This window comes from Arachis hypogaea, chromosome 15 (assembly GCF_003086295.3).
Source record: "Arachis hypogaea cultivar Tifrunner chromosome 15, arahy.Tifrunner.gnm2.J5K5, whole genome shotgun sequence".
NCBI classification, from domain to species: Eukaryota; Viridiplantae; Streptophyta; class Magnoliopsida; order Fabales; family Fabaceae; genus Arachis; species Arachis hypogaea.
In genome coordinates, this window is record NC_092050.1 from 3857791 (window position 1) to 3884779 (window position 26989).

Here is a 26989-nt window from a genome sequence, read left to right on the forward strand (position 1 = left end):
GTTGTTAAATAATTTGACTGATTTAACTAAATTTTTATCACACGACTTCCAGCTATCAACTTCACGTGAAGTCGACTGCACCTGAGTTTTCACCATTTTTTCCTTTAAGAAATTTAATTTGTGGGTGCTCTTAAAAATTTATATGCATTATGCTTATAATTTTTTCTGAAAACAATGTTATTGCTCCGTTAATTTTACTTAGGTGCAGTCTAAAATTATTATATTCTATAGTAATTAACTATAGTAGCTACACTAGTCCATCGGGTGTAAGCAGAAACATGTGTTGAGAGTTTGAAATTAATAATTTATATTTGATTATTTTAACTCAAGTGTGTCAATTGGTTAAAAAAATATTATTAATTAATTAATTGTAACCACGGTAAACAGGTAAAGTATAATTGTGGCATGCTTTTAAGGTTCCATATAGTAATTACTGTTAATTAAGGTTTCCTCACACCACAATGATATTCCACGCCCCTAATCATATATATCAATCCCAAAACATGACAAGGGGGAGCTTTAATAGCGAATAAATTTACGGCACACGATGTAAGTTCATTTGGATCATATATATGTAGCCAACTGAAAATGTGCAGGAAATACTAAATTAAAAACCACTCAAATAAATTTAAAATTATTTTATTTTATAAATAAATATATAATTTTGAATATTATATATAAAATTATAAATATTAAATTAAATAAAATTATTTTAAATTATTTTTATTTTTGATAATAATAAAAATATTTTTAAAGTATCTTAAAATACTACAACAATGTCTAATGGTGGAATAAAGCCCTTTTCTATCTTCTATTAATATATAACAAGTGAATAGTGCATGACTAGGTAATTAACAAGTGTCATGCTTCATTAGTTGATATGTGTCTTCAAATTGGAAATGACATATCACATAACAGCAACAGTTTACCATTATTTGTATCAAGAAGGGGTTAAATAGTCAATTACACATGCAAAATTTTTAGATTTCACGTCAGGCTATATATATAAGCTACGTTGTCAATGTTCAATTAAAAACTCCCGCTCATTTAGAGAATTCCCAAACTTTCTTCACACATCTTCACTTTATCACTGTCCTGAAAAAACATGGAGGAAAAATATGATTCAATATCGGAAGTAAATCTCAAGAGGCTTTGGTGGAATTTTAAAGTATATATTGTTAGGATATGGGAAGAGCTTAGCAAATACAACAAACAAGAGACTTGGTCTATTGAAATGGTTTTGCAAGACAATAAGGTAAATGTCATTTATGGAATTTTATATCAATTAGTTGGTTTTTTTAGATCAGTTTATGTTAAAATGATTCTGACACCATTTTTGTACAAACAGGGAGATAGGATTTACTCTACTGTGCCAAGAGCTTTGGTTCAGAAGTGGACTCCGATTCTGCACGAGTTTCAAATGTATACAATGACAAATTTCACAGTAGTTGACAACAAGACAAAGACAAAAAATGGTGTCAGTAGATATGTGTTAACATTTTCGCACAGAACTAAAGTTACTCATGTGGAGGTCCCTACATTCCCTTTACAAGCGTTTCGCTTTCGTTCATTTGTTGATCTCCAAAATGCTGCCATGCTTGGAGATGCTGATATGTTTGGTGAGTTTCATCAAATATATTGCAATGCATATAATATTTACACGTGAATGCATATATTAACTTTCCCATCTATTTTGCCACACGGAGATATTATTGGCGAGGTAGTGGGAAAGGAAGAACCAAGAGATCTGATAACTAGCAAGGGGAGGGAGACCAAGCGATTGGTGGTTATTCTCCAAGATTTAGAGTAAGTACGCTTAAACAATCGAGATTGATATTTCTTAACTATTGAAACTAATGCTACTGTTTTTAAAATGGCAGCAACAACCGGATGAGCTGCACTTTGTTTGGTGACTTGGTGGACCAAATCGTACCTCACCTACAGGAGGAGAGGGTAGAACCACTCATCGTGGTTATGCAGTACTTTAAGGTATCCAGGTGGAATGGAAAAACATCTGTTCAAAGCAATTTTGCAATATCCAAGGTCCACATCAACCTGGATCTAGAAGAAGTCAATTTTTTCAAGACCAGGTTAACATTATATATATCATATATTCTATTGCCTATGCCTTTTCAAGCAGTGTTTATTTCAATGGTAAAATAAATTTTTCCTTACCGTAAACTGTAGAGTTGTTAGTGCTGGCCCATCAAGCGTATCCAGGATAAGCTATGTATCATCTCCTAGGGATTGGTCTGCAGCAGACGAGCTTAAGAATGGTTGTGTCGCTGTCAAAACAATAGAAGAAGCTCTTAATGTTGCTCAGGTCATGTGTCAAAAAACATGTTAAAATAAATATATACACGCAAAGAATATATTCATAAAAGAAATGTGTTGAATGCGTTTCAGGAAGGTCCTATATGGATCGCTGGCACCATTGTATCCATTAATGCTGGAAAGGCAGGTTGGTTTTATAAGGCATGTCGAAGGTGTCTAAAGAAGGTTGAAACCCCTGTTGGTACTAGATATGAATGTGCAAAGTGCGGCCACACACATGGAGTAGCTGCACTCAGGTTGACTTTTGTGAACATTCCTTTACTTTGTTTTAATAAGTATGTTATGCTATGAGTTATATCAACTATCTATGTTGCATATGAACTTTTAGGTACAAGGTTGAAGTTATGGCTCATGATGAGACAGATAGCATTTGTTTGCTACTGTGGGACAAGGAGACCACACAGTTGTGCGGAAAGCCAGCCGAGTCAATCTTTAATGAGAAGGTAATTGCAATTTTAAACCATAAATTGCTTCCATTTCACGTATATCTATTTTCTTTAAGGGAAAATATGAGGAGCCGATGAAATATTTGTACAATGTGTACAATGAATGTTTAGCGAGTATTAGAGATATAATTATTAGTGTTATTTTTTTTCATTAGATGAAGTTTTTGGGATGAGTGGTATCATGACATGGCATTAGAGCTCTAGATCCGAAAGGTCAAGAGTTTAATCCTTGGTGAACCCAAAAATCAGTTTAAGCTTTTGGGAAGATATTTATTATCCCTAGTACTCGAATGATTATTCTAGATAATATGGGGGATGTTCATTTTGTAACTCAATAGCTCATTGTACACATTGTACAAATGGTCCATTGTCTTCCTAGTGGGATCCTTGGTTTAATCATGTATATAATAAGTGGTTCCAAACATTCACATTAATATACAATTAATTCAGCTTGCTCCAGACGATGAGTATCCACATACGCTGGACAACATGATGGACAAAAAGGTGCTGTTTAAGCTTAATGTTAAGGCTGCAAATGTCAAGCAGTACGATCCAGTCTACACTGTGATGAAGGTGTGTGATGATGAGGATACCATATCGAAGAACCTCCCAATGACTTTAGTCGACAATAATACTCATGTAGTTAATGTACGTAAACACCAGACCCTATAAGTATTATGTTGGATGGATACTAAACCAAATGTTCTTCTTATTTCAAATCTAATTTTTCTTAGGGTATTCATGTTCTTAGGAGGCTGGGAACAATAATTCGTTCGATATACCAGGCATTGTTGTTAATCTTACAATTGACAATGATACTCACTTTAATATGGTTAGTGAAACTTTAGTGGTTTCTAATGATGTAAAACAGCAATGACATTTAGCAAAGGAGAACACCTTATCAAATTTTACTAACAATCTGTTTTCTTTTACTAAGGATTTTACTCAGGAATGTGTTAGTAGCATCAAGTTCAAAACTCCAGCTAAAAGAGTTGCCAGTGGTGTAAAGGTTGCAACTATCAATCTCAACCAGGATGAGGAGGAAGTTCATCACTCCACCAATAGATTTACTCGCAAGCTTTCTAAGAAGATGAAATCCCAACAGTCAGATATTGATAGTTAAATCTTGAATCTAAACATTGGTGCATTTCTCTATCAGTGATTGTTATATTTTAAGTTGCAAGTTGCAGTAGTTTATATTTAATGCATGTATGGATATTTCTATATGAAATGTAATCTTAGACCTATTGATATCAGAATTGAAATTCAAGTCTTATATACATATGTATATATGTGTGTGTTTTTCAAATGCTGTTTCAACTTCCATTGAAGTCCAATGTTGCTTTGAAGCATGTTCTCATATTTGGTCACGCTTCTTCAAGGCTCATTATCAAATCTATTTTTGACTAACATAAAATTGGGAGTCATGTGAATAAAATCAAACAACATCGTAAAAAGGGAACAAGCCTAGCATATCAAACTTAGAGTCCCTGTCCAGCCGAATTGCTCGAAAAAACGGGCAAAACAACAAAGATTAGAAAATCCATTTTAGTTTGCTGAGTTTGTATTTAAATTTCATCATCCATTGAAGTTCACTTTTGCTTCAACATGAATAGCTATATTTATTTTAGCACAGGAGGACAATCTAGAATATAGATTAAATTTATGTAATAAGGCTAATATGAAGGCATCATACCTTGAACTTTTAAGTTTGAAAGGTAAACGGAAATTAATTTGTATTCTTAGGCAAAACAATTCATAGCATTTTGATGATCTCCAACGTATGCATAAGCCTTTGTCCATATGGTAATATCGACATGTATATGCACAACCTGCATTAGAATAAATATAACTAAAGAAAAAAAAAATCAAAATGTCAGGTCTCAGTCCGTCAATTATAATTGTCCCCCATGACAGGAGAAAAAGTATTTTATTACTATAAAACATAATCCATTTTAACCTATTTGACAAATATATTTATTCAATAAAACTCAATAAGCTAAATCAATAAAATGTTATTCAAAATTTATATATTATTGATTTTATTTTTTTAGAAATATAGGACAACTTATTGTCAATTCCTCTAAGCACTTACATTTTAAGAAAAAGAACTTTTGAAGTGAGAAAATAAGATCTTAATGATTATTGAATTGACAATTTCCACAACATGCGAATTTTCTTTCTAAATTAGAATAAAATAGTATTTCCCATTTTAAAAAAGTATTCACTTTAAAAGAATATAATATTCCTTTCTATATATTCTCTAAACAGTCATTTATAAAAAAAACACAAATCCAATTTAAGTTTTATTATTGACATTCTGATTATACCTATATCTATAAAGTATAACTCAATATTATTAGATGTCAAAGATTGAATTAGAAAAAAATAATATATAAAATTAAAATAACCAAATTACCTTTTTGTTATTGAACATAAGAAATAAATATCTTAAATTTAAGTAAAGTTTATAAAAAGTAACCATATATTTACGTCTATACAATAATTGTTGGGAATTGAGATCTATGAATTATCTATATATCAACTAATTCATAAAATAATTTAGTTTTAAAATAATTCAAATAAAATATTTGAGTTTAATTCAATCAGGCATGATGGTTTTCAACGGTCAATGTGGATTTAGCTAGTTGGGAAACAAATACATTCACAAAAATTAATTTCAAATAAAGCTAATTATTTTCTACAATCAAGCATGATTAACAGTCCAAAATTGGCTTGGCAAGATTGATCGTGCTCGAGCCGTTGGGAGAGGACCACGTACATTTGTGTTATATGGCGAGAATTACCACTTGATGAAAAGTAAGGCTGGCAACTTATACTCTATCCACGGGTATCCAGATTCAATCCGTTCGGATATGGTAGTGGATAGGGTCCGCACCTCATATATAGCACATATTTTATAAAAATTAGGTATATGGTGTAGAAAGTGAAAGTTGAACCCACAACCTTTCTTATGTAATAACTTACAATAAGTGAACAACCACTAAACTAGTTAGTTAATTTAGTAATTTAGAGCAATAGTTTTTTAATTTTTTATGTTATTAATATGTATAAAATTTGAAATGATTGAATTTTATATTTACTTTGAAAAAATTTGATATTTCTGCGGGTAGGGTAGGGTAGGGTAGGGTAGGGTTTAGAATTTTAGGGTGCGGGTAGGGTTAGGGTTGAGAGATTCTCAACCCGTGGGTAGGGTAGGGTAAAGTTTTAATGAAATTTTCAACCTGCGGGTAGGGTTAGGGTAGGGTCCCTACCCTACTGATGAGCGGATAATTTATACGCTTTTTGGCATTGTTTTTAGGTAGTTTTTAGTAAGTTCAAGCTACTTTTAGGGATGTTTTCATTAGTTTTTATGTTAAATTCACATTTCTGGACTTTACTATGAGTTTGTGTGTTTTTCTGTGATTTCAGGTAATTTCTGGCTGAAATTGAGGGACTTGAGCAAAACTCTGATAGGAGGCTGACAAAGGACTGCTAATATCTGACCTCCCTGTACTCGAAATAGATTTTTTGGAGCTACAGAACTCCAAATGGCGCGCTCTCAACAACGTTGGAAAGTAGACATCCAGAGCTTTCCAGCAATATATAATAGTCCATACTTTATTCGGGAATTGACGACATAAACTGGCGCTCAACGCCAGTTTCATGTTGCTGTCTCGAGTAAAACGCCAGAAACACATCACGACCCGGAGTTGAACGCCCAAAACACGTTACAACTTGGCGTTCAACTCCAAAAGAAGTCTCAGCTCGTGGATAGATCAAGCTCAGCCCAAACATATACCAAGTGGGCCCCGGAAGTGGATTCATGCATCAATTACTTACTCCTGTAAACCCTAGTAGCTAGTTTAGTATAAATAGAACTTTTTACTAGTGTATCAGTCGTCTTTTGACCACGTTACATCTTTGGTCTCAGTCTTGTTTTATTCTTCATCTTAGGAGGCCATTGATCACATTTTGGGGGCTGGCCATTCGGCCATGCCTGAACCTTTCACTTATGTATTTTTAACGGTGGAGTTTCTACACACCATAGATTAAGGGTGTGGAGCTCTGCTGTACCTCAAGCTTTAATGCAATTACTACTCTTTTCCTATAAATTTCATTTATTCCTATTCTAAGATATTCGTTGCACTTCAACTTGATGAATGTGATGATCCGTGACACTCATCATCATTCTCACCTATGAACGCGCGTGACTGACAACCACTTCCGTTCTACCTTAGGCCGGACGCGTATCTCTTGGATTCCTTAATCAGAATCTTCGTGGTATAAGCTAGAATTGATGGCGGCATTCATGGGAATCCGGAAAGTCTAACCTTGTCTGTGGTATTCCGAGTAGGATTCCGGGATTGAATGACTGTGACGAGCTTCAAACTCCTGAAGGCTGGGCGTTAGTGACAGACGCAAAAGAATCAAGGGATTCTATTCCAACCTGATTGAGAACCGACAGATGATTAGTCGTGCTGTGACAGAGCATTTGGACTTTTTTCACTGAGAGGATGGGATGTAGCCATTGACAACAGTGATGCCCTACATACAGCTTGCCATGGAAAGGAGTAAGAGGGATTGAAGGAAGAAGTAGGAAAGTAGAAAAAGAAAGGGCACAGTATCTCTATACGCTTATCTGAAATTTCCACTATTAATTTACATAAGTATTTCTATCCCTTTATTTTATTTATCTTTTAAATATCTAATCCAATTACATTTGACTCTACCTGACTGGGATTTACAAGATGACTATAGCTTGCTTTATACCAACAATCTCTGTGGGATCGACCCTTACTCACGTATGGTATTACTTGGATGACCCAGTACACTTGCTGGTTAAGTTGAACGGAGTTGTGTCCACACATAGCAAAGAGCCATTATAATTATTCCATACAACAATAAAGAGTACAACATTGATGATCACAATTTCGTCCACCACCTACCCTACCCTTTGCCAGCCCTAATGGGAAGTCTCTTACCATAAGAAGGGGACACGGCTAAATTTGCACAACTTTATGTTTTTTATACACATAATGAGATTCAAAATTGCATTTCAGCAGTAAGGTAAGTCATATATGAACAACATGTGCAACTTTTTTTTATTAATACATGATTTAGATTGTTTAACCAGATTATTAGACAATTAAAGGTGTGTTACTTTATACTGTCATGCAGTGGAGAAAAATCCAATAGTTCACGAAGACATAGTTGGGGACTTGAGGTTGATGTTAGATGAACAAACTACCTTAGTCAAGGCATTTCACATGGCTAGAGAAAAAATAGTAGTTGATAGCCAATCTAATGTAAAGTTAAGATTGTTGGGCAAGCGTGGAAAAGATGGTAGAAGGTATAATCTCCCATCTACGAATGAAGTAGTTGCACTAATAGTAGGTGATTTTGATCTTAAGAAAACAGATAGGGACATTCTGGTCGAGACACGAGGGGGAAGGCTATAGAGAATAAACCAACTTAACCCTGCATACCTGGGATTATAGTATCCTTTATTGTTTCCTTAGATGGCTACAAGGAAGATATACCACTAAATAGAAGGGCAAGGTCTTCTGAAAAGCCTCGCGAACATGTTTCAATGAAGGAATTCTTTGCCTTTAGGGTACAAGAGAGGTTAGCTGATGGATCGCCATTGCTTTACTCAAGGAGACTATTTCAACAATTCTTGGTGGATGCATATTCAATGATTGAGTCTTCAAGGTTGATGTATATTCACTTGGACCAGAACAAGTTTAGGTGTGAGATGTATAAGGGTTTAGCAGAAGCTGTCTTGAGAGGTGAAACAACGCCTTCATCAAGGAAAAAACGTATCATACTACCATCATCATTCACAGGAGGTCCGAGATACATAATACAAAATTACCAAGATGCAATGTCTATTTGTAGAGTGGTTGGCTATCCAGATCTCTTCTTAACATTCACTTGCAACCCTAAGTGGCCAGAACTAGAAGATTTTCTTAAGAATAGGGAACTTAATGCCGAAGACAGACCAGATGTTGTTTGTAGAGTTTTTAAAGTAAAACTTGATCATCTCATACAAGACATAAGAAAAAAAAAGGATTTTCAGAAGGGTTACTGCAGGTAAATCTCCAACCTTATTATTAATTGGTATAATAAGATTTAAATTTGTATTTGACCATTCATAATCTTAGGGTTTTTCATTGGCAGTTTTTTGCAATCTAAATAATCATCCATACACTGCTATGACAAAAAATTATAGATCAAACACATTATGAATACAATCTATAACTATTTTATAGGGCAGAACCACCTTTTTATACTCCTTAATATTTCATACATTGAACAATTTACAAAGAAAGTCTATTAAAAGGGATGTTAGAAGGACATAGGATAACGCATCATCATATCTCTTTTCTTTGTCTCCCAAAAAAATCCATTTGTTTAACTAAGAAATTTTCTAAATACTTTCAGTTGTATACACTATTGAATTCCAAAAGCGAGGCTTGCCACATGCGCATATTTTGGTGTTTATACATAGAGATGATAAATATCTAACCCCAGAAGATATTGATAAGATTATATGCGCTGAGATACCAGATAAAGATGTCAACCTAACATACTATGAAGCTGTAGAGAAACACATGATGCATGGACCATGTGGAACTATTAAACGGGACTCACCATGCATGAAAAATGGAAAGTGCATCAGACATTTTCCCAAGAGATTTGTTGATAGTACAAGGGTTGATGAGGATGGATATCCTGTTTACAGACGGAGGGAGGATGGAAAGACAATAATTAAATCTGGAATTGAAGATAACAGATATGTTGTCCCACACAACAGGACATTATTACTGAGGTATGGCACTCACATTAATGTGAAGTGGTGCAATCAATCAAGATCAATCAAGTGTCTATTCAAGTATGTAAACAAAGGGAATGATCGAGTCACTACTTCGTTCTATAGTAGTGCTAACACGGATGCAGAAAATGATGAGTGTAATGAAGTCTGTATGTATTATGATTGTAGATACATATCTCCATGTGAAGCAGTATGGAGGATATTTGGTTACAACATTCATTATAGAGACCCATCAGTTATACATTTGGGCTTTCACTTGTCGGGTGAGCAACCAGTAGTTTTCCAAGATCATGAAATCCTACAAGATGTTGCTAGGAAAGCGCCTGTCAAAGAATCAATGTTCCTAGGATGGTTTGAACTTTGAAGCAAATAAGAGGTACCCTAAAACCCGCAATCTAACATATGCAGAGTTTTCTTCTAAGTTTGTTTGGAATCCGACACCGAGAAAATAGTTCCCACAGAAATCACATTCCGTAATTGGACGGATATTCTTTGTTCCTCCTAGATCCGGTAAAATTTACTATCTTCGATTATTGTTAAATTTTTCGAGAGGCCCTACAAGCTATGAGGATATTAGAACCATTGACGGTGTTGTGTAACCCACCTATAGAGATGCATACTATACGAAAGGTATTCTTGATGATGACAAAGAGTACATTGATGCCATCAAGGAAGCAAGTCATTGGGACTCTGGTAGATACATAAGAAAGTTGTTTGCAACTCTTCTAATATCAAACTCAATAACAAGGCTAGAATATGTATAGGAAAGGAGTTGGAAAATCCTATCGGAAGATATCCTATACATTCAACGGAACTTATACGAGAATCCTGGTATGTTGCTATGTGCAATACTATTTCAACTTTCAAATAATAAGCTCCCATATTAGACGTTACACATTATTTATGTTTTTATTAACTAAAAAGGAAACAAATTATTATAATCTTACCACAATTCATACCATGGCCAAGACATACATGCACACAAATAGTTTTTGGCATCTCATTGATTAATGATTATATTATTTTATATCCATGTACATTAAATAGGCCCCTCAGCATGTGATTACTTGGCAATCTATGACTATTTGATGTATCTTACAAAGTTTTTATATGGGCAAAATGTATTTTATCAACATGTGTCAATGACAAAAATAAAAATTGGTATATTTTTTACATCAGAAATTGTTTGTGCCAATCAGATAAATTATTTTTTGCATCTGGCTATTTTCACATGTTTTTATAAGTTAAAACACAGGTAATCATATTCGGCACCGAAGCTTATATTTGGGATGGATCTATATTTACCATTAACAAGTTTAGTTTTACTCAATCATAATACACATTTTGTATTCTTGGATTATTTATTCGAAGGGATTAGTTGAATATTGCCTATTTTAGATTTTATACCATTAATAATTAAAAACAACGATAATGTGGCTTCTATTTACATATCTACATCTGACGGATCAAGAGATGAGGGATCTTACTCTTTTAGAAATGAAAAAGATTCTTAAATCCTACAACAAGAGTTTAAAAGAGATTCCATCCATGCCATTTCCAGACATCGACCTATCCTCACAGCAGTTGTTTCAGTCGGGGGTTAACAGGTTGATATTGGACAAATTGTGTTATGGTAGACGCAGGCTTAGCGCAGAACTAGATGACTTTGACAAAGCTAATTGATGAACAAAAAAGGTATTTGACACCATCATGGCAGCTGTGAACAACGGACAAGGTGGTGTATTTTTTCTATATGGTTACGGTGGCATTGGGAAGACATTTGTTTGAAAGACCCTAGCTGCTGTGATCAGGTCAAAAGGGCAAATTGTCCTATTGGTTGCCTCGAGTGGAATCGTATTGATGCGTGAGCATCTTTCCTATCTTTTCCTAGTGAATTTGCATTTAATTTGTTAAGTTTAATCAATAATTAATTACTTTTTAGCCACTATGGATGCTACTTTGAGTCTTGTGCAATTCTGTTTATTTTAGGTAGCATTCGGCTGGATTTGATGGAGTTTCTGCAGCACAAGAATTAAAGAAGAGGACAGCGAGAAGCGACGTATTTGGAGCTTTCCATGGTGACGCGTGCGCGTGAATGACGCGTACGCGTGATTTGAATATTTACACGGCGACGCGAGCGCGTACTTGATGCGTACGCGTGACACGCAAAGATGACCATCGATGCGTACGCATAACTGATGCGTACGCGTGACATGCGCCACGTGTAGAAAACGCTTAAAACGCTGGGGGCGATTTCTGGGCTGTTTTTGACCCAGTTTTCAGCCCAAGAAACACAGATTAGAGGTTGCAGAATGGAGGACTCAGAGGAACACTTCCTGTTACTTCCCAAGTTAAGCGTGGACCCTATAAAACAAGTGGTCCCCATCCATCAATTGAAGACTTGCTGATTATTTAGTTAATTCTGATTTAAAACTTTATTTTTATCTTTAAATTAGGAAAAGATTTATTTTAGTTTTTAGAAATTAGATTTTTAAATTAATTAGGATTAAATATAAAAGGGAAAAGGAACTTCCCTGAGGGGGGATTCCATTAGTTAACTTTTCATTCCACCTCAGCCCAATTTACAATCCTAGTTTTCTTCTCTGAATCATGAGCAACTAAACCTCCATTGTTAAGGTTAGGAGCTCTGTCTATTGTATGGATTGATACTATTATTTTTCTATTTTAATTCATGTTTTCATTTATATTTAAAGAATTGTTTTCGTTCTTTATTTTATGAATTTGGGTGGAACGGAAGTATGACCCTCTTTCTAATTGAGTTCTTGTATAACTTGGAAAAGCTCTTTACTTGAACAATAGGTTGAAAACAATTTCTCCTAAATTTTAATTATTTGGATTTAATGGGATACGTGACATATAATACTCTTATTTTTAGGTAATTAGAATTTTTGTGGCATATAAACTGGAATTTGATCATCACCCTCTAATTGGAATTAATTGACCAAGGAATTGCGATTGATGAATTTTAGAGAAGACTAGAAAGGTCTAAGGAATTAGGGTCTAGTCACATATAGTTTGCCATCAATTAAATATTTCATGATTAAAATAAATTAGTAAGAAAAGTCAATCCGAAAAATAGATAACTCTGAAGCCTTAACTGTTTCTCCATATTTGGTTTTCAACTTATTTACATACCTGTCTTCAAATTTTCTGAATTTATTATTTAATGCTCTTTGAACATCCAAAACTCTTTTCTGCTTGCCTAACTAAGTAAATCATTTAACCATTGTTGCTTAGTCCATCAATCCTCGTGGGATCGACCCTTACTCACTTGAGGTATTACTTGGTACGACCCGGTGCACTTGCCGGTTAGTTTGTGGTTGTAAATTCTGCACCACGTATCTCTGTTATTACCCGGTGGAAGAATAGCACATTTACAGTTTGCAATCCCAATCAACCTAGATGAATTCTCAACATGTAATATAAAGCAAAATAGTGGTTTGGCATATTTGATTACAAGGGCCAAGATTATTATATGGGATGAAGCTCCGATGGTAAACAGACTTTGCATTGAAGCCCTTGACATGACGATGAAAGACATCTTGCGATTTAAGAATCCAAAAAGCCTTGACCAGCCATTTGGAGGAAAAACTGTCGTATTTGGGGGTGATTTTTGACAAACATTACCGGTGATACCTAAAGGCAACAGACAAGATATTGTAAACGCAACAATAAACTCATCTTATCTGTGGGACAGTTGCAAGCTTTTGGCACTAACAAAGAACATGAAACTCAGAGATGAGGATGATGATGAGAGCAACAATGATCTTAGATTGTTTGCTGAATGGATTCTTGCAATAGGAGATGATAAATGTGGAACCTCGATTAAGGGGATAGAGAAGATTCAAATCCCTAATGATATTCTTATTGAAAAGTGGGACGACTCTATACTTGAAATTTGCAAAGCAACATACCTTGAATTGTTTGGGTGTTCCAATAATATAGCACACATTAAGGACAAAGCCATTCTTGCACCTACACTTCAAATGGTGGATGAAATAAATAGTTTCATGATGAATCTGAATCCCGGAGAAGCCAAAATTTATTATAGTTCTGACACATGTCAAAATAATGCAAACAATGATATATTGGCATCAGTACATACACCAGATAGTCTTAACACCATCAGATGCTCCGGAATTCCTAACCATAAGTTGACACTCAAAGTAGGGACCCCGATTATGTTGTTAAGGAATATAGACCACTCCGCAGGTCTATGTAATGGTACTAGGTTAGTGGTAACTAAATTGAGAAACCACATCATTGAAGCAAGAAGCCTAACAGGGAACGACATGGAGCAGAAAGTCTTTATTCCGTGGATGACGCTAACTCCATCTGATCATAGGATACCATTCAGTTTCTAAAGGAGACAATTTTCTATCATGATTTCCTATGCTATGTCAATTATCAAGAGTCAAAGACAATCATTGTCAAATGTCGGATTTGTTTTGAAGAAACCTGTCCTCACACATGGATAGTTGTACGTGGCTATATCCAGGGTTACTCATAGGAGGGTGCTCAAGGTTTTGATATGTCATGACGACCATCAAAGGAAGGAAACAGATAATGTGGTATATAAAGAGGTGTTTCGGAACGTAGATTAGATTCAATCTTCATACCAATTGAAGGTAAGAAAACATGCATTTGGCTGCATTTAACTTATTACTTACCCATCCTTATTGAATGCTTTATTAATGTGAAATTATATTGTCCAACTTAGCATTAGGTGATTACAATCGCATATGAATTGTAGGATATATTTGTGTAGTTAGCCCAACCTATTTCATGGAGATTTACCTTGCTTATATTATTGTTAAAATCTTTCAACACATGACAAATTAGTTGTGAATGGCCATTTGGGGCCAAATTAATAACTTATTAAGTTATTTATATTTATAAAATCATTACTGATCCCAAACTTCTTTTGGTTTATAGCACAATCAGATGCATTAAATTTGTCAATCATCATCCGAGACATAACCTCTTGGCTTCCCATGTCACATGATACTGTTTTATGGTTATGTCACTTTACTTGAGAGGTAATCATGCATTTACATTTCATTGCTTAGTTTATTTTACTCCATGATTAATTATTACCTAATAAATGACATTTGTTTTCAATTTGGCATTAGGAAGTCTTTGCACTTCTTACCACCTCATCTCACAAGGTTTTAAAAAAGGTGATATTCCTACCATGGATTTAGTCAGTCATTTGGTAAGCGTAGCACTTTTAACACACCCATGTTCTTATAGTCTTAATAGCAGTTCCTTTTTCATTATGAACAATCCATTCCCTTACAATTTCCATGACATTGGCAGAAACTAATCTACTACTATTTGTCGATATTATCAACAAAGTAAATTAAACATACAAATCAACCATGGCATACAAAATCAAATTTTTTATTTGAGCAAGTCACTAAGACTGGGTCTAACCTCAAGTATTCCGCACGACACTTACAACTTTTACAGGAGGAACTAGCCCAGCCGTGACCAGGTATCTTACATATACTGAAACCTCAAATTTTCACATGCCAAGCTGCAAGTTGGCAAACAATAAAAATTTACAGTTTTTCAATCAATACAGGCTTAACAAACCAAATTCGTGTGGTAAAATTGTAAAGATGGTACCTTAACCATCTTTCTTATGTATGAGGACCTTTTGTATCCTCGGTCTGATCAACATCCACGGATATGCCACCAACCATTCTTTCAAAAGTGTCAATCCTAAAAGGTTAAACATTTTGCAAAAGCTCAATTGCCTACGTCAATTTGCCAATCACAAACAACAACATCAGCTGTAAAATTAATGTAGTTAGCAAATTCTCTGAATTTTAACCCTTACGACAACATAAATCAGGGCTTTCCATCTCCATTCAGTTCACGGAACTTGGGGTCCTTCACAAAATAACAAAGCATCACCCTGAACACGATCAACTTCAAAGAAACATAAAATTAACCAATACCAAAAGCTCAATCTCTATTGGAGGAGACTTTATGCTGGCAAAGCACGGCTATGTACAACCCGTTCAACTCCCATTGAAGCAGAGCCAATAACCCCAATTGTCAGTTCCATTCTAATTGGTATAAGAAAGAAAGCTTTCCACTTTCATGTATTGGTCTTTGTTAGGTGGGGTACCTAATTATTACACATTGGTTACAGTTGTTTTATAAATAGACCCATGCATAAAATGTAATTTATACTAAAGAAACTTATTAATCACTTTATCTTTAGGGATAAGTATTGTTTTGGTCCCTAACGTTGAGGGTCAGAATCGAAATCGTCCCTGATGTAATTTTTGACTTAAAATCGCCCTTAATGTTGCATTTTGTTTTAAAACCGTCATTTTTAATAAAATTTTTTCTAAATGACAAAAATACCCTTTTCTCACCATTTCATTCTTCTTCTTCTTCCAGGAGAACTTAAAAGTAGTAGCAGTAAAGCTTATTGAGAACTTTCTGAACAAAGGTATATTCAACATGAAAATGACATAGAAACAGTTCAAATACTAATTTCACCAACATATTGTGCTACCTCAGTAACAGAAAAAACTCAAGATCAGTGACAAATCAATATCTAGCACTAGCGGCATGATAACAAACAAACCGGAATTTAAAGAGGCAGTAAAACCCAAACTATTAGAACCCAATCCAGTACCACCAATATGTAATCCCTGCAGTTTTGTTGCCCCAAGAAATTGAAAAGAGAGCCGAGAAAAAACAAGTATATATTGAACAAATATGAAGTGATCCACAGCGGGAACTGGAGTGAATCAAACTCAGCTTCATGTCTTTCACTTCACTTGTTGTTTTGCATAATCAACCTCTTGCTCTAACTGCATTAGCTTCACACAACATGATTCTAGTTGCTGTACATAGGCCTGCATAGAAATATCACCTATCACATGAACAATTAGTATATCTAAGCATTTGCTGCACATCTAACATGATTTCCAATGTATAACCTTCCAAACCTTTTTGCGCAAACGACTCTTACGAGCAACCTCTCGATTTTGTGCAAGGCGTCTCTGTATCTGCATGTTTCAGCTTGTTAATTCCTTTTTTCTTTATAACCCTATAATGAGTATGAATACACGACAGGCATAAAAAATCGGTAACCATAGGACCTCTGAATTTGTTGGTGGGTGTGGGTCTAAATTTGCTTTTGAACCCATTTAACCATAACCAAGCACCGTGATCTGTTTCAAAATTTCTACATACAGCTAAAGATGGAGACCCAGAAGAAGCAGAAGATGAAGAAGCAGAAAGCATAAGACGAAGAAGCAGATCCAGAAACAGAAAGCAAAGGCAGAATCAAGAAGCATAAGATGAAGCAGAAGACGAAGTAGAAACAGAGGCCGAATAAAGAAGCAGAAGTGGCGAGGTGCAGCGGCAAGGCGGTGAAGAACAGTGGCGAGAACGCGGCGGTGAGGAGCAGCGGTGCAGAAGCAGAAGCTCTCTCCTTGACTCGCGACGGCGACGGCGACGGCAGCTCCAAGCTTCGCCGGCGCCGTCCCCCTCCCCTTCCCCCTCTCCTTCCCCCCACCCCCTCGTCTTTTCCCTTTCTCCCCTCCCCCTGGTGTCTTTTCTTTTTTTTAATTTTATAATTTTTTTATAAAAAAGGATGATTTATAAAAAAGGGGTATTTTTGTCATTTATAAAAAAATTAATTAGAAAGAACAATTTTAAAATAAAATGCAACATTAAGGACGATTTCGATTCTGATCCTCAACGTTAGGTACCAAAACAATACTTATCCCTTATCTTTACAAAAGTCATAGCTAAAAAGGCTTAAAATGTGGGGAGTGGATCCTCTCCAGTGAAAAAAAAAACTGGATGGTGTTCAGTGTAGGATCTCACTCTTGATTGTTCTTTTTTTCCTATTTAATTTTGGTCACACTTATAGAATTAAAGGTGAGAGATTACACTTTATTCTCTCAAGTGTTAAAAAAAATGGAGAGGATCCATTCCCTAAAATGTGACTTATCTTTATAAAGCCTCATCATTATTATTACTTATTAGTCACCTTTTAATCTCTACCATGTCTTAAGATAGATTTAAAATGAAACAAAAAAAATATTGTGCACACAGTAAGACTCATTAGTGACTGATGAGGTAGGTAACCAATTTTATGTATAAAAAAAAGGGCTATTATACATAAGACCATTTTTGTTCACGTAGTTTTGCTAAAAGTGATAGGAAATTAGGTTCTTACTTCTTATATTAGACTAATAAACTCATTTGTTATTAATTAAACATTAATATAGAGTGCAATAATTATGAAGTATCAATACATATTAAATTCACGTCCAATAATTAAAAATATATGTCTAATGAATGCTATTAAAAAAATTTAACTATATTATTTATGACCAATATAAGAGCATTATTCTTTTATAAACTGTGCACAATATTAATTTAATAATAATTAGTGCATTTTTTTAAATCTTTTAAGTGACCGACAATTAGTCCTTTTACGTAATGGTTTATTAATATATTAACAAAAATTATTTCTATAGTTTCTTTTAAATATTTATAATACTAATTTTACATAGAAATTTTTAAACATATATTAATTTTAACTAAAATATTAAAAATATAACTATGCCAAATTCTATACATTAATTTTTTAATTCAAACTCTACATTAATATTACTAATTAGTATGAACTATTAAATTTACAAACAATTTATATACAAATACAATAAATAGATTATGTATACAATTCGCGCATCTAGCAGGTTTTACACTAGTTAAAAGAATCGGTTCCGCTACGTTACCAACAGTATATCTGCCAACTTCTGCTAACTCTTATTTATAATTGTGTTTCATGGAAGTGTGTTCGTGGATGTGTCTAATAAAAATATCTTTTTTATAACTGTGTTTAATGGAAGTGTCTTTATAGATATATTTTCTAGATGTGTCTCTTTATATATGTGTTTAAAATATATTAATTATTAGATACATCTACGAACATACTTCCATGAAACACAAATATAAATAAGAGTTGGCAGAAGTTGGCAGATAATATGTTGGTACCCTATACTTTTCCTAAAAGAATATGTTGATATGGCAATGGAAATGAAAATGTGGCATCTTTTGATCTTCTATTCTTCTTGGGTTTTCAATCCTGTTGGATAGTACCTCTTTGTTTTCTTATGATGAATACTCAAACTCAGAAACTCGTGCGTATAGAAATATAGAGTAAATAGACAAGAAATGCATAAAAAAAATTTGAGATCACAAAAGTACACATCACATAATTAAAATTTTAATGTACACACTAAAAATAGCTAACAATGAACAAACCTAACCTGCCATTAGAGGAGTTTTGTTTTTGTTTAGTTTAGTATATATGTGACCACATCAAAATGTTGAGTTGAACTTTTTATCATTGTTTAGGGTATCTAAGTGAAAAACAACAATTTTGTTTATTTTAAAATCAACAAAATATTATTATTAAAGGATAGAACGTCGTTTTTTAGTCATAAATTGATTGAACCCTAGTTTTACAAAATTCGCTAGAGGTGACAACTAGGGTGAGAGGTTGAAGACATGTATGTCTAGAGATGAGATTTGAAGATTGGAAGAGAGCACTTCACGTTAAAACAGCTTAAGTGATACTGGTAGATCATCAATCGGAGTTGCTGCATCAAAGAGAAAGAAGAAGGAAAAAAACCCTTTTAATGGTAACAAATGCTACTATAGCATTGAGGTGTTGTTGTTAAAGTCGCGAACAATAGAGAATCCAAAAAGATGGTTCTTTTGTTGTCCTTTGTATAAGGTGTGCGTTTGCAACTTGGTTTCAAACTGTGTTTATTGAAAGTCTTTTTTTATATTCATATCTTATTCTGTTTATCTTCAATGAAGCAGAAATCTGAGTTGAGATATGAGTATTTTGTCTTGATAAAGTTCAAGATGAGTACAACAACAAAACTATTTTGGATGCTAATTTGTTGCAACATTCAAATTTTGGAGAACAGAATGATATTTCGAGTCAATGGATGGACCTATATGTTGCAACGCGTGAAATTGATGTTGAACTTGAATACTAGGATGAGAGCTGAAATTAGTGACCTAAAGAAGTTGATAATTAAATTGTATACGAGAATGGTTATTTGGGATTCTGCTTCAAAAAAACAACACTCTACCCTTTAACAATAATATTTTGTTGGTTTTAAAACAAGCAAAATTGTTATTTTCCACATAAGGAGTGCCGATTCACCATTTTAATGGCCAATATATACACTAAATTTAACAAAAACGGAGTCTTTTAACGGCATATTAGTTTTGTCCATTGTTAATCATCTTCGATGTCTACATTGAAATTTTGATTCTGTCATATGTATTTTTATGACCTTAATACTTTTGTTCATTTACTCTAGAAAAATATATATATATGGAAACTTCTCGAACTTATCCATCCAATTCCTAACCTTCTTCTGGGACTCATAACCTCTAGAGGAGAGAAACAGATCGCTTTCTTTGTTAATGATGTGGTCGAGGCTTCGATTCTTCATCCATTTAAGTCGTATCTTCACTATGCTCCATCACCATTGTTGCTGGTGGTGGTGGCAAAACTTGAACAATTAGAGACACGATTTTTGTTAAATTTATTGTGCATTTAATTTGGATTTTGATTTGGAAAAATTAGAGTTTTAAACTAAGGAACGTGATTCAATATACAAGGGATGTCACATTTTTATTTTTGTTTGTCATTTCAACCAATTTCCTTATATAAAAAAAAAAAAGATTTTTTATGGTTGAACATTTTTATAGTATTTTAAAATATTTAAAAAAATTATCAACATTTTCGAAGATTAGGAAACAGTTTTTGTAGATTACCATCATTTAACGGAAAAACAAAGAGAGGCAAGTCCACCATTCCTATCAATAATGAAAGATTCCAATGGTAACAAAATTGACTATGAAAGAATTAAATAAATTTTATATCCATAAAAGATTAACTGTGTTCGACAAAAATATTCAATTCTTAAATTTTTATTAATTTCATTTAAACCATGTTAAATCTCAAAATTAACCTTATCACCAATCATCTTCAACTTTTAACCTTTTGATATGCCTCCTTCTTCATTTCTTCTTTTTCCTCTTCTTTCATTGTATAAACAAAATGGAAACAAAAGAACCCTAAGGCCAAATCTATTTTCTTTCCAAATTTGTCCATAATTACTCACACTTGCGCCTCTGCCGCGAGCTGTGCGGCATGTGCCTCTAGTTTGGCGTTCTGCCATATGGCCTTCTCAACCTCCGCCTCCTTCTCTCTGAGCTGCCGTGCCACCACCTCTTTCATGGCGGTCAGCAGCAGTTGGTAGTGTTTCTGCCTTTTCTCTGCCAATATCCGCCACAACTCCTAAACCCTACTCTGAGGAGAAAAATCGTTCGCATCAGCGATCGCCAAAAGTAAATGGAAACTATAAGGAAGATTTAGAGCAAAGTGAATCCGATGAAAAGGATGGTGTTGATCTTGGAAGCGTTATGATTGGTTGTTTTGAACTTTTATCCAATAAAAAAAAAGAGTGATTAAACAAGAATGAATAATTTGGTACCTGAGTTTAGAAAAATTGTTCAATTTTGCCCCTTTGTTATTTGATTTGAGAAGCAAAGTCTTATGAAAATAGAGATAAGAGAGAAGAATAAAAAATGATGAAGATGGAGATCCATGAAGTTTTAATGTTTGTTGTTATTGTTGTTGTGAAAATTGAAACTCGAAAGATATTAATAGATTATTATTATTATTATTGTTGTTCATGACCACATTGTTGTTGTTGTGAACTGTGGATTATTTTCTTTCGAGAATTAGTACCTGAAAATTAAATGATAATGTTAGGTGATGAGTTAGAAAGAAGGGAGGTAAACAGATTTGGAAAAGAGATAAATTTGGATTTAGAATTTTTTTTTGTTTCTCATTTTATATTATTTTTGTGATGGAAGAAGAAAAAATAAAGGAGGGTTGAATATTGAAAATGATTAGTTCCAAGAGTTAATTTTAGAATTTAATGTGTTTTTTAAATAGAATTAACTAAAATTTAACGATTAAATATTTTTGTCAAATATAATTTATTTATTTTTAATATAAAATTTATTTAATTTTTTTGTAGTCAATTTTGTGAACATTTAAATTTTTTATAGTCAAAAATAGTTATTTATTTATTACTACTATTCTATTACTACTACTACTACTAATAATAATAATAATAATAATAATAATAATAATAATAATATAATAATAATAATAATAATAACAATAATAATAATATAGCAAAAGTAGGTGCAGGTAAATTTGAAGGACACATGGTGCCATCTTATATTATGATTGCTTAAAAATGTAAAAAACTTCAAAATCACAATTCATGCATATATGAAAACACAAAACGCATTATTATTAGTTTATTACTACTTCATTCTTCTTCCAACATCTCATTAAAATTGCTTGTCTTCTTTCTCCTCTTCTTCTTCTTCACCCGCCGCAGGCTCATTCAGATCAAACCCTAAAATAATTTTCCCTTCTTCCTCAATTACTCCCTCCACTGGGAGGTTGAGGTCAAACAGCAGGTTGCGAACCGCCGGTGAAGCTCCACCTTCTCCAACCTCGCCGGAGGCATCAGCACTGCTTCCTTCTTCGCCAGCAGCTAAACCACATACATCACAAAATGGAAAATTGAAAAAGACAATGAATGAATCATTAGATACTCACATGAATGTATATGTGAAATTCATTTTATTAAGTAGCAATAAATAAAAGATATTAAAACTTGTCCTACTTCAGATATTTTTATTTAGAGAAACACGCACGCACACAAACATTATCAAACTAGATCTAGATAGAATTTTAGATCCATATAGAATTCGTTCTTAGATTCACATGTATAATTAAGATTCTTCATTAGATTGATTCTCTGATGTTACGTTTGACCGTGAATGACATGAAACATCATAAACATTACAAAAGACTCTATCTGATTAATGGGTGGAGACAAATAAGACATAAATATAAAAACATAAAATGATAAACACAAGACATGAAATTTAAATACTTATTTGGTATTTAAGTATATAACACTACTTGTAATTCATTATTTGAATAAAATGACAATATTATTTTTGTCACAAATCACTACCACCATCTTTCAGTTTAAATTACTGCCATTAAAATCACCATCACCACTTTTTTATCACCATTTCAGTTCAAATTACCACTATTAAAAATAGCAAAGCAGATAAAAAAATTAAAAAATCAAATCCAATTCAATTTAACATGCATGTGAATACAATTTTTAATCAACATTCGATCCAAATAAAAAATAAATAGGAAAAATATAGGTAGACAATAAAAATACTAAACAATGTGAACAATAGATATATCGAATGTTTATTTCATTAGGTATGAGGATGATTATTCTAATATTAAGATTTAGGTGAGTAATTTGGAGGTGTAGTTTGTTTTGATTTGATTGGTAATTGTTCATGTTGTTTAAAAAAGTTATTAATTACTTAGCATAATCCAAATAAAAAAGAAAACTATAGAGATATGACTTCGAGAAAAAAGAAGCAGAGAAATGGGGAAAGAGAGACGGAGATGGAACTTGAAGAGGCAAAGAGATAAAAGTAGATCAAAATACGTAGAGGGGGACATAAAAGTGACGACGACAATAGCTGATTTAGCAAAGGTAGAGACAATGACGAATTTGATAGAAAGAGACTCAAAGATGAAAAGAGATAGACGATGATGGATGAGTCAGCTATGATGACAATAGAGAGCCGGAGAGGAAGGGAGGAGAAAGAGAGACAGTAAAGGAGGATGCGAGAATGGAGGAGAAGTAACAGCAAAAAAGGATAAAGGTAGTGAAGAGAGACAGAAGAAATGAGATGACGGTTTAGGTGGGAGGCATCAAGAAAGAAAGGAGGGTGTGAAGACTAAGAAAGAAAGATAAAAGTAAAAGGTAAAAATTCAGGTGTAATTTCATATAAAGTTGATAACTAAAAATTTTTAAATAAAAATTTAGTCAAATTATTTAAATCATTTAACCGTTTTTAATTATTAATTTTACGATAAAATTGATACCTGAATTTTTATCTTTATATTTATATATGTTATCATGTTTATTATAATTTTGTATCTCATTAAACAAACAATGCACATATGTTACGGTATTTATATTTTTAATAGACATAGACACTAACCAAATAGGCTCAAAATAATAAAACAGCCACATTTATACAAACACAATATATAACGCATTGACTGAATTAAAATTCAAATATCTTATAATCAAATACACACATAAAAAAATAATTCAATTTTTAATTAATTTATACTTATATATTTCTATTTAATAATTTAAACTTTTAGAATAAATAATTATATGACTAGATATACCCTCGTGACGGTTGCCACTAGCATTGGTGGCGGCCTTTGAAGAGGCAGAGGGGAAAGTAGGTGGCTTGAAGAAGCCACGGTACTGGCGATCAGGGTGTTTTCTCATATGTCCAAAGGCTCCCTTCCAACTCGAAAATGTTTTGCTACAAATTGGACATGTTGGTGTACCGCTTGGAGGATCAATAATTTCGGAAGCCTTTCGCCTTTTAACAGGACCAATAATGTTACTACCACCCAAAACCACTGCACCACCACCCACCGCAGTTGCGATAGCCCCACTTACCATCATCTGCGGTGGTGATGGTGGTGGTGGTGATGGTGGAAGGCTTCCTCCTCCATTAGTATCATTATTTGTTGTGAGATCCGTGAGAATTTTCTCAGGAGTCTTGAGAATGATTAGTTTTTCTTCTTCACCGCTTAAGTTGGGTTGATCAACAAGTGGTGAAGATGGTGGTTCAGTAACGGGAGTTGAAAGGGACAAGGATGGAAGTGAGGTGGTGGAAGCAGAGGTAGATTGGTTCTTCTCCATTTTTTGATAATGAGAGTGAGCCTGAGAAGGAAATTGTGCGATAAAAGGATATATATTTGCATGTCAATATATATATGGGAGGTGCATGAATCATCCTTTACTCAATTAATCGTCTATATTATTATTTAATAATAACTATTTACGTCAAGATATTTTCATCTTAATATAATCATTAAAATATGAATATTTATTATATCAAATATATAATTTAATATAAATATTAAAGTTGTTTACCAACTTTAAATTATTATCTTTATATAAAAATATTTTTACATGATTAGTTATTATATTAATTCATATAATTATGTTAGCTAGGTGTATATTAAAATCAACTATTAAAATCGATTATTAAAGTAAAATATATATTAGATTATAAAATTTATATTAAAAATTAGTTAAATTATATATGTATTACACATTGGTGTAATCATATTTATTCTTTTGGATAATCATTCAATTAATAATATAAAAGGTAATTATTTTTGTTAATATGATATTAAATAATTAGATGTACGTATAAAATTATTATATACTGATAATTCATCAAAATTAAATTTATCTATTTATATATAAATATATAATAACTAATTTTAATAGATGATTTTAGTGTATAAATAACATTTTGAATTAATTAATGTGTATGTATTATTCTCGTGGGGTTGAAAAAATCGTTGCCAATAGGGCTTCTCGAGAGGGAATGAAAAGTGTGGCATGTGGTGGAATGAGTATAATTAGTACAAACGAACATTTAATGTCAATTAATCCCTAATTATGTTATTTACTTCTTTGGATTACAAAAGTTGGCCAAGTGTTGTCTCTCTTTTTTTTAATTCTTTTTTATATGAAAAAATATAAATAGATAATGAAAATATTAAACAATATAAACAATTGATATATTAGATGTTTAATTTATTAGGTGTGTGGATAATTATCTTAATATTAAGATTTAGATAGATAATTTAAAAATGTAATATGTTTTTATTTTATTAGGTCAATTTTAAAGCTTTTTGTTTATATTGTTCACAAAAGTTATAATCTACCTAACAAAACCTTTTTTTATATATATAGCTTCTTTTATTATTTGTTTCATTTGTATGACATAAATTTAGCAAAATGAAAAAATAAATACATATATAAATTTTTATCATCAAGATGCTTGATGATGCTTCATATATAAAAGAAATACATTTCTTATATATGGTAAGATATCTATGAACTTAATTAAATTATAATTTGGTCAAATAGATCATTATTATTATTGAATTTGTTATTAATTAGTTATTTTAAAAAAGCTCTTTATTATTAATTCATTTTCACTCTCTTCCTTTATATTTAATTTATATGACAAAAGAATACAAAAATAACTAAAATATTAGAAAAAGATTTAAAAGAAATAAAAACAGAGAAAATAATATTTAATTTTATGTGCTAACATAACTTGATTGAATGTATTTTAATTTATAATAAAAAATATATTTTAATTTAATTGAATTCTCTATGTCAATTCCAATATATGTATCTAAGCCACTAAATTTCACACATGGAATCTAGTCACTTGGATATGTTGCCACAAGTATGGATATACACCTCTTATATAATTATATAAATTTTCAGGTTTAATTTATAAGGATGACACTGAAAGTTCTGTTTCTAAATTGCTTAATTAAAAGGTTGCACATACAACAAAATTTTTGGGTAAATATGAATCCGGAAATGAATATAAAGCAACAAAATGAAAGAGCATGGATGTGAATATATATTACTGATATTTACTCATAAATTAAAATAAATATTCCAAATAAGTAGGATATCCATCACCAGTATTATTGTATTCATAATGATTATACCAAATAAAAATTATAAATCAACCCCCATTTTCTCACTTTAAAAATATGTTTTTCAACAAGTAACCAATCCATACATAATCTTTATAGTAATACAAATAGGGAGCCAATTTGCTGACGTGGCGCTCATACGTTGAGTCTGGGAGTTTATTTGCTTACGTGTCGTGACTAGAAATTTTTAAATTTATATTTATAAATTATAAATTATTATTTGCTTAAGTTGTTTTTTTCAAATTTTAAGTTTGGGTTGTTTTACATAGGTTGTTATTTTTTAAATTTTAAATTATTTTATTTGTTTGGGTTATTTTAGTTAGGTTGTTATTTTTTAAATTTTAAATTATTTTATTTAAATTGTTATTTTTTTAATTTTATTTAGATTTTACTTAGGTTGTTCTTTTTTATATTATAACACTATTTTTTAAATATCTGTTAATTCTTTTTAGCATTATTTTTTAAAATTTTAATTTTTTTTTTAAATTGCAGCTACATAAATTTTTTTAAAGAAATTTAGAGTTTTAAAAAAATTTACGTTAATTATTCTTCGATTGTTACGTACTAATATTATTATATTATTATATT

At 32.4% G+C, this 26989-nt stretch overlaps 4 protein-coding genes across 4 annotated transcripts; 3 read left to right on the forward strand and 1 right to left on the reverse strand.

Moving 5' to 3' along the window:
* The first annotated feature begins 1105 nt into the window (after positions 1-1105).
* LOC140179047 (replication protein A 70 kDa DNA-binding subunit A-like) lies at positions 1106-3903 on the forward strand. The gene is made up of 10 exons (XM_072217379.1): positions 1106-1255; positions 1349-1619; positions 1707-1806; positions 1881-2090; positions 2188-2323; positions 2407-2570; positions 2663-2777; positions 3231-3428; positions 3532-3612; positions 3718-3903. Exons 1-10 carry the CDS (start codon positions 1106-1108, stop codon positions 3901-3903), a joined length of 1611 nt encoding a protein of 536 aa, XP_072073480.1.
* Positions 3904-8123: 4220 nt separating this feature from the next.
* On the forward strand, positions 8124-9982 carry LOC140179048 (uncharacterized). The gene is made up of 3 exons (XM_072217380.1): positions 8124-8133; positions 8303-8797; positions 9228-9982. Exons 1-3 carry the CDS (start codon positions 8124-8126, stop codon positions 9980-9982), a joined length of 1260 nt encoding a protein of 419 aa, XP_072073481.1.
* Positions 9983-13364: 3382 nt separating this feature from the next.
* LOC140179049 (uncharacterized) lies at positions 13365-14003 on the forward strand. Its single transcript, XM_072217381.1, has one exon. It carries the CDS (start codon positions 13365-13367, stop codon positions 14001-14003), a length of 639 nt encoding a protein of 212 aa, XP_072073482.1.
* An 8077-nt stretch (positions 14004-22080) lies between these two features.
* LOC112746843 (uncharacterized) lies at positions 22081-24593 on the reverse strand. The gene is made up of 2 exons (XM_025794977.3): positions 24038-24593; positions 22081-22289 (listed from the first exon to the last, which is right to left on the reverse strand). The coding sequence occupies exons 1-2, from the start codon at positions 24564-24566 to the stop codon at positions 22081-22083; spliced, it is 738 nt and encodes a 245-aa protein (XP_025650762.1). The 5' UTR covers positions 24567-24593.
* Between the last annotated feature and the right edge of the window lie 2396 nt (positions 24594-26989).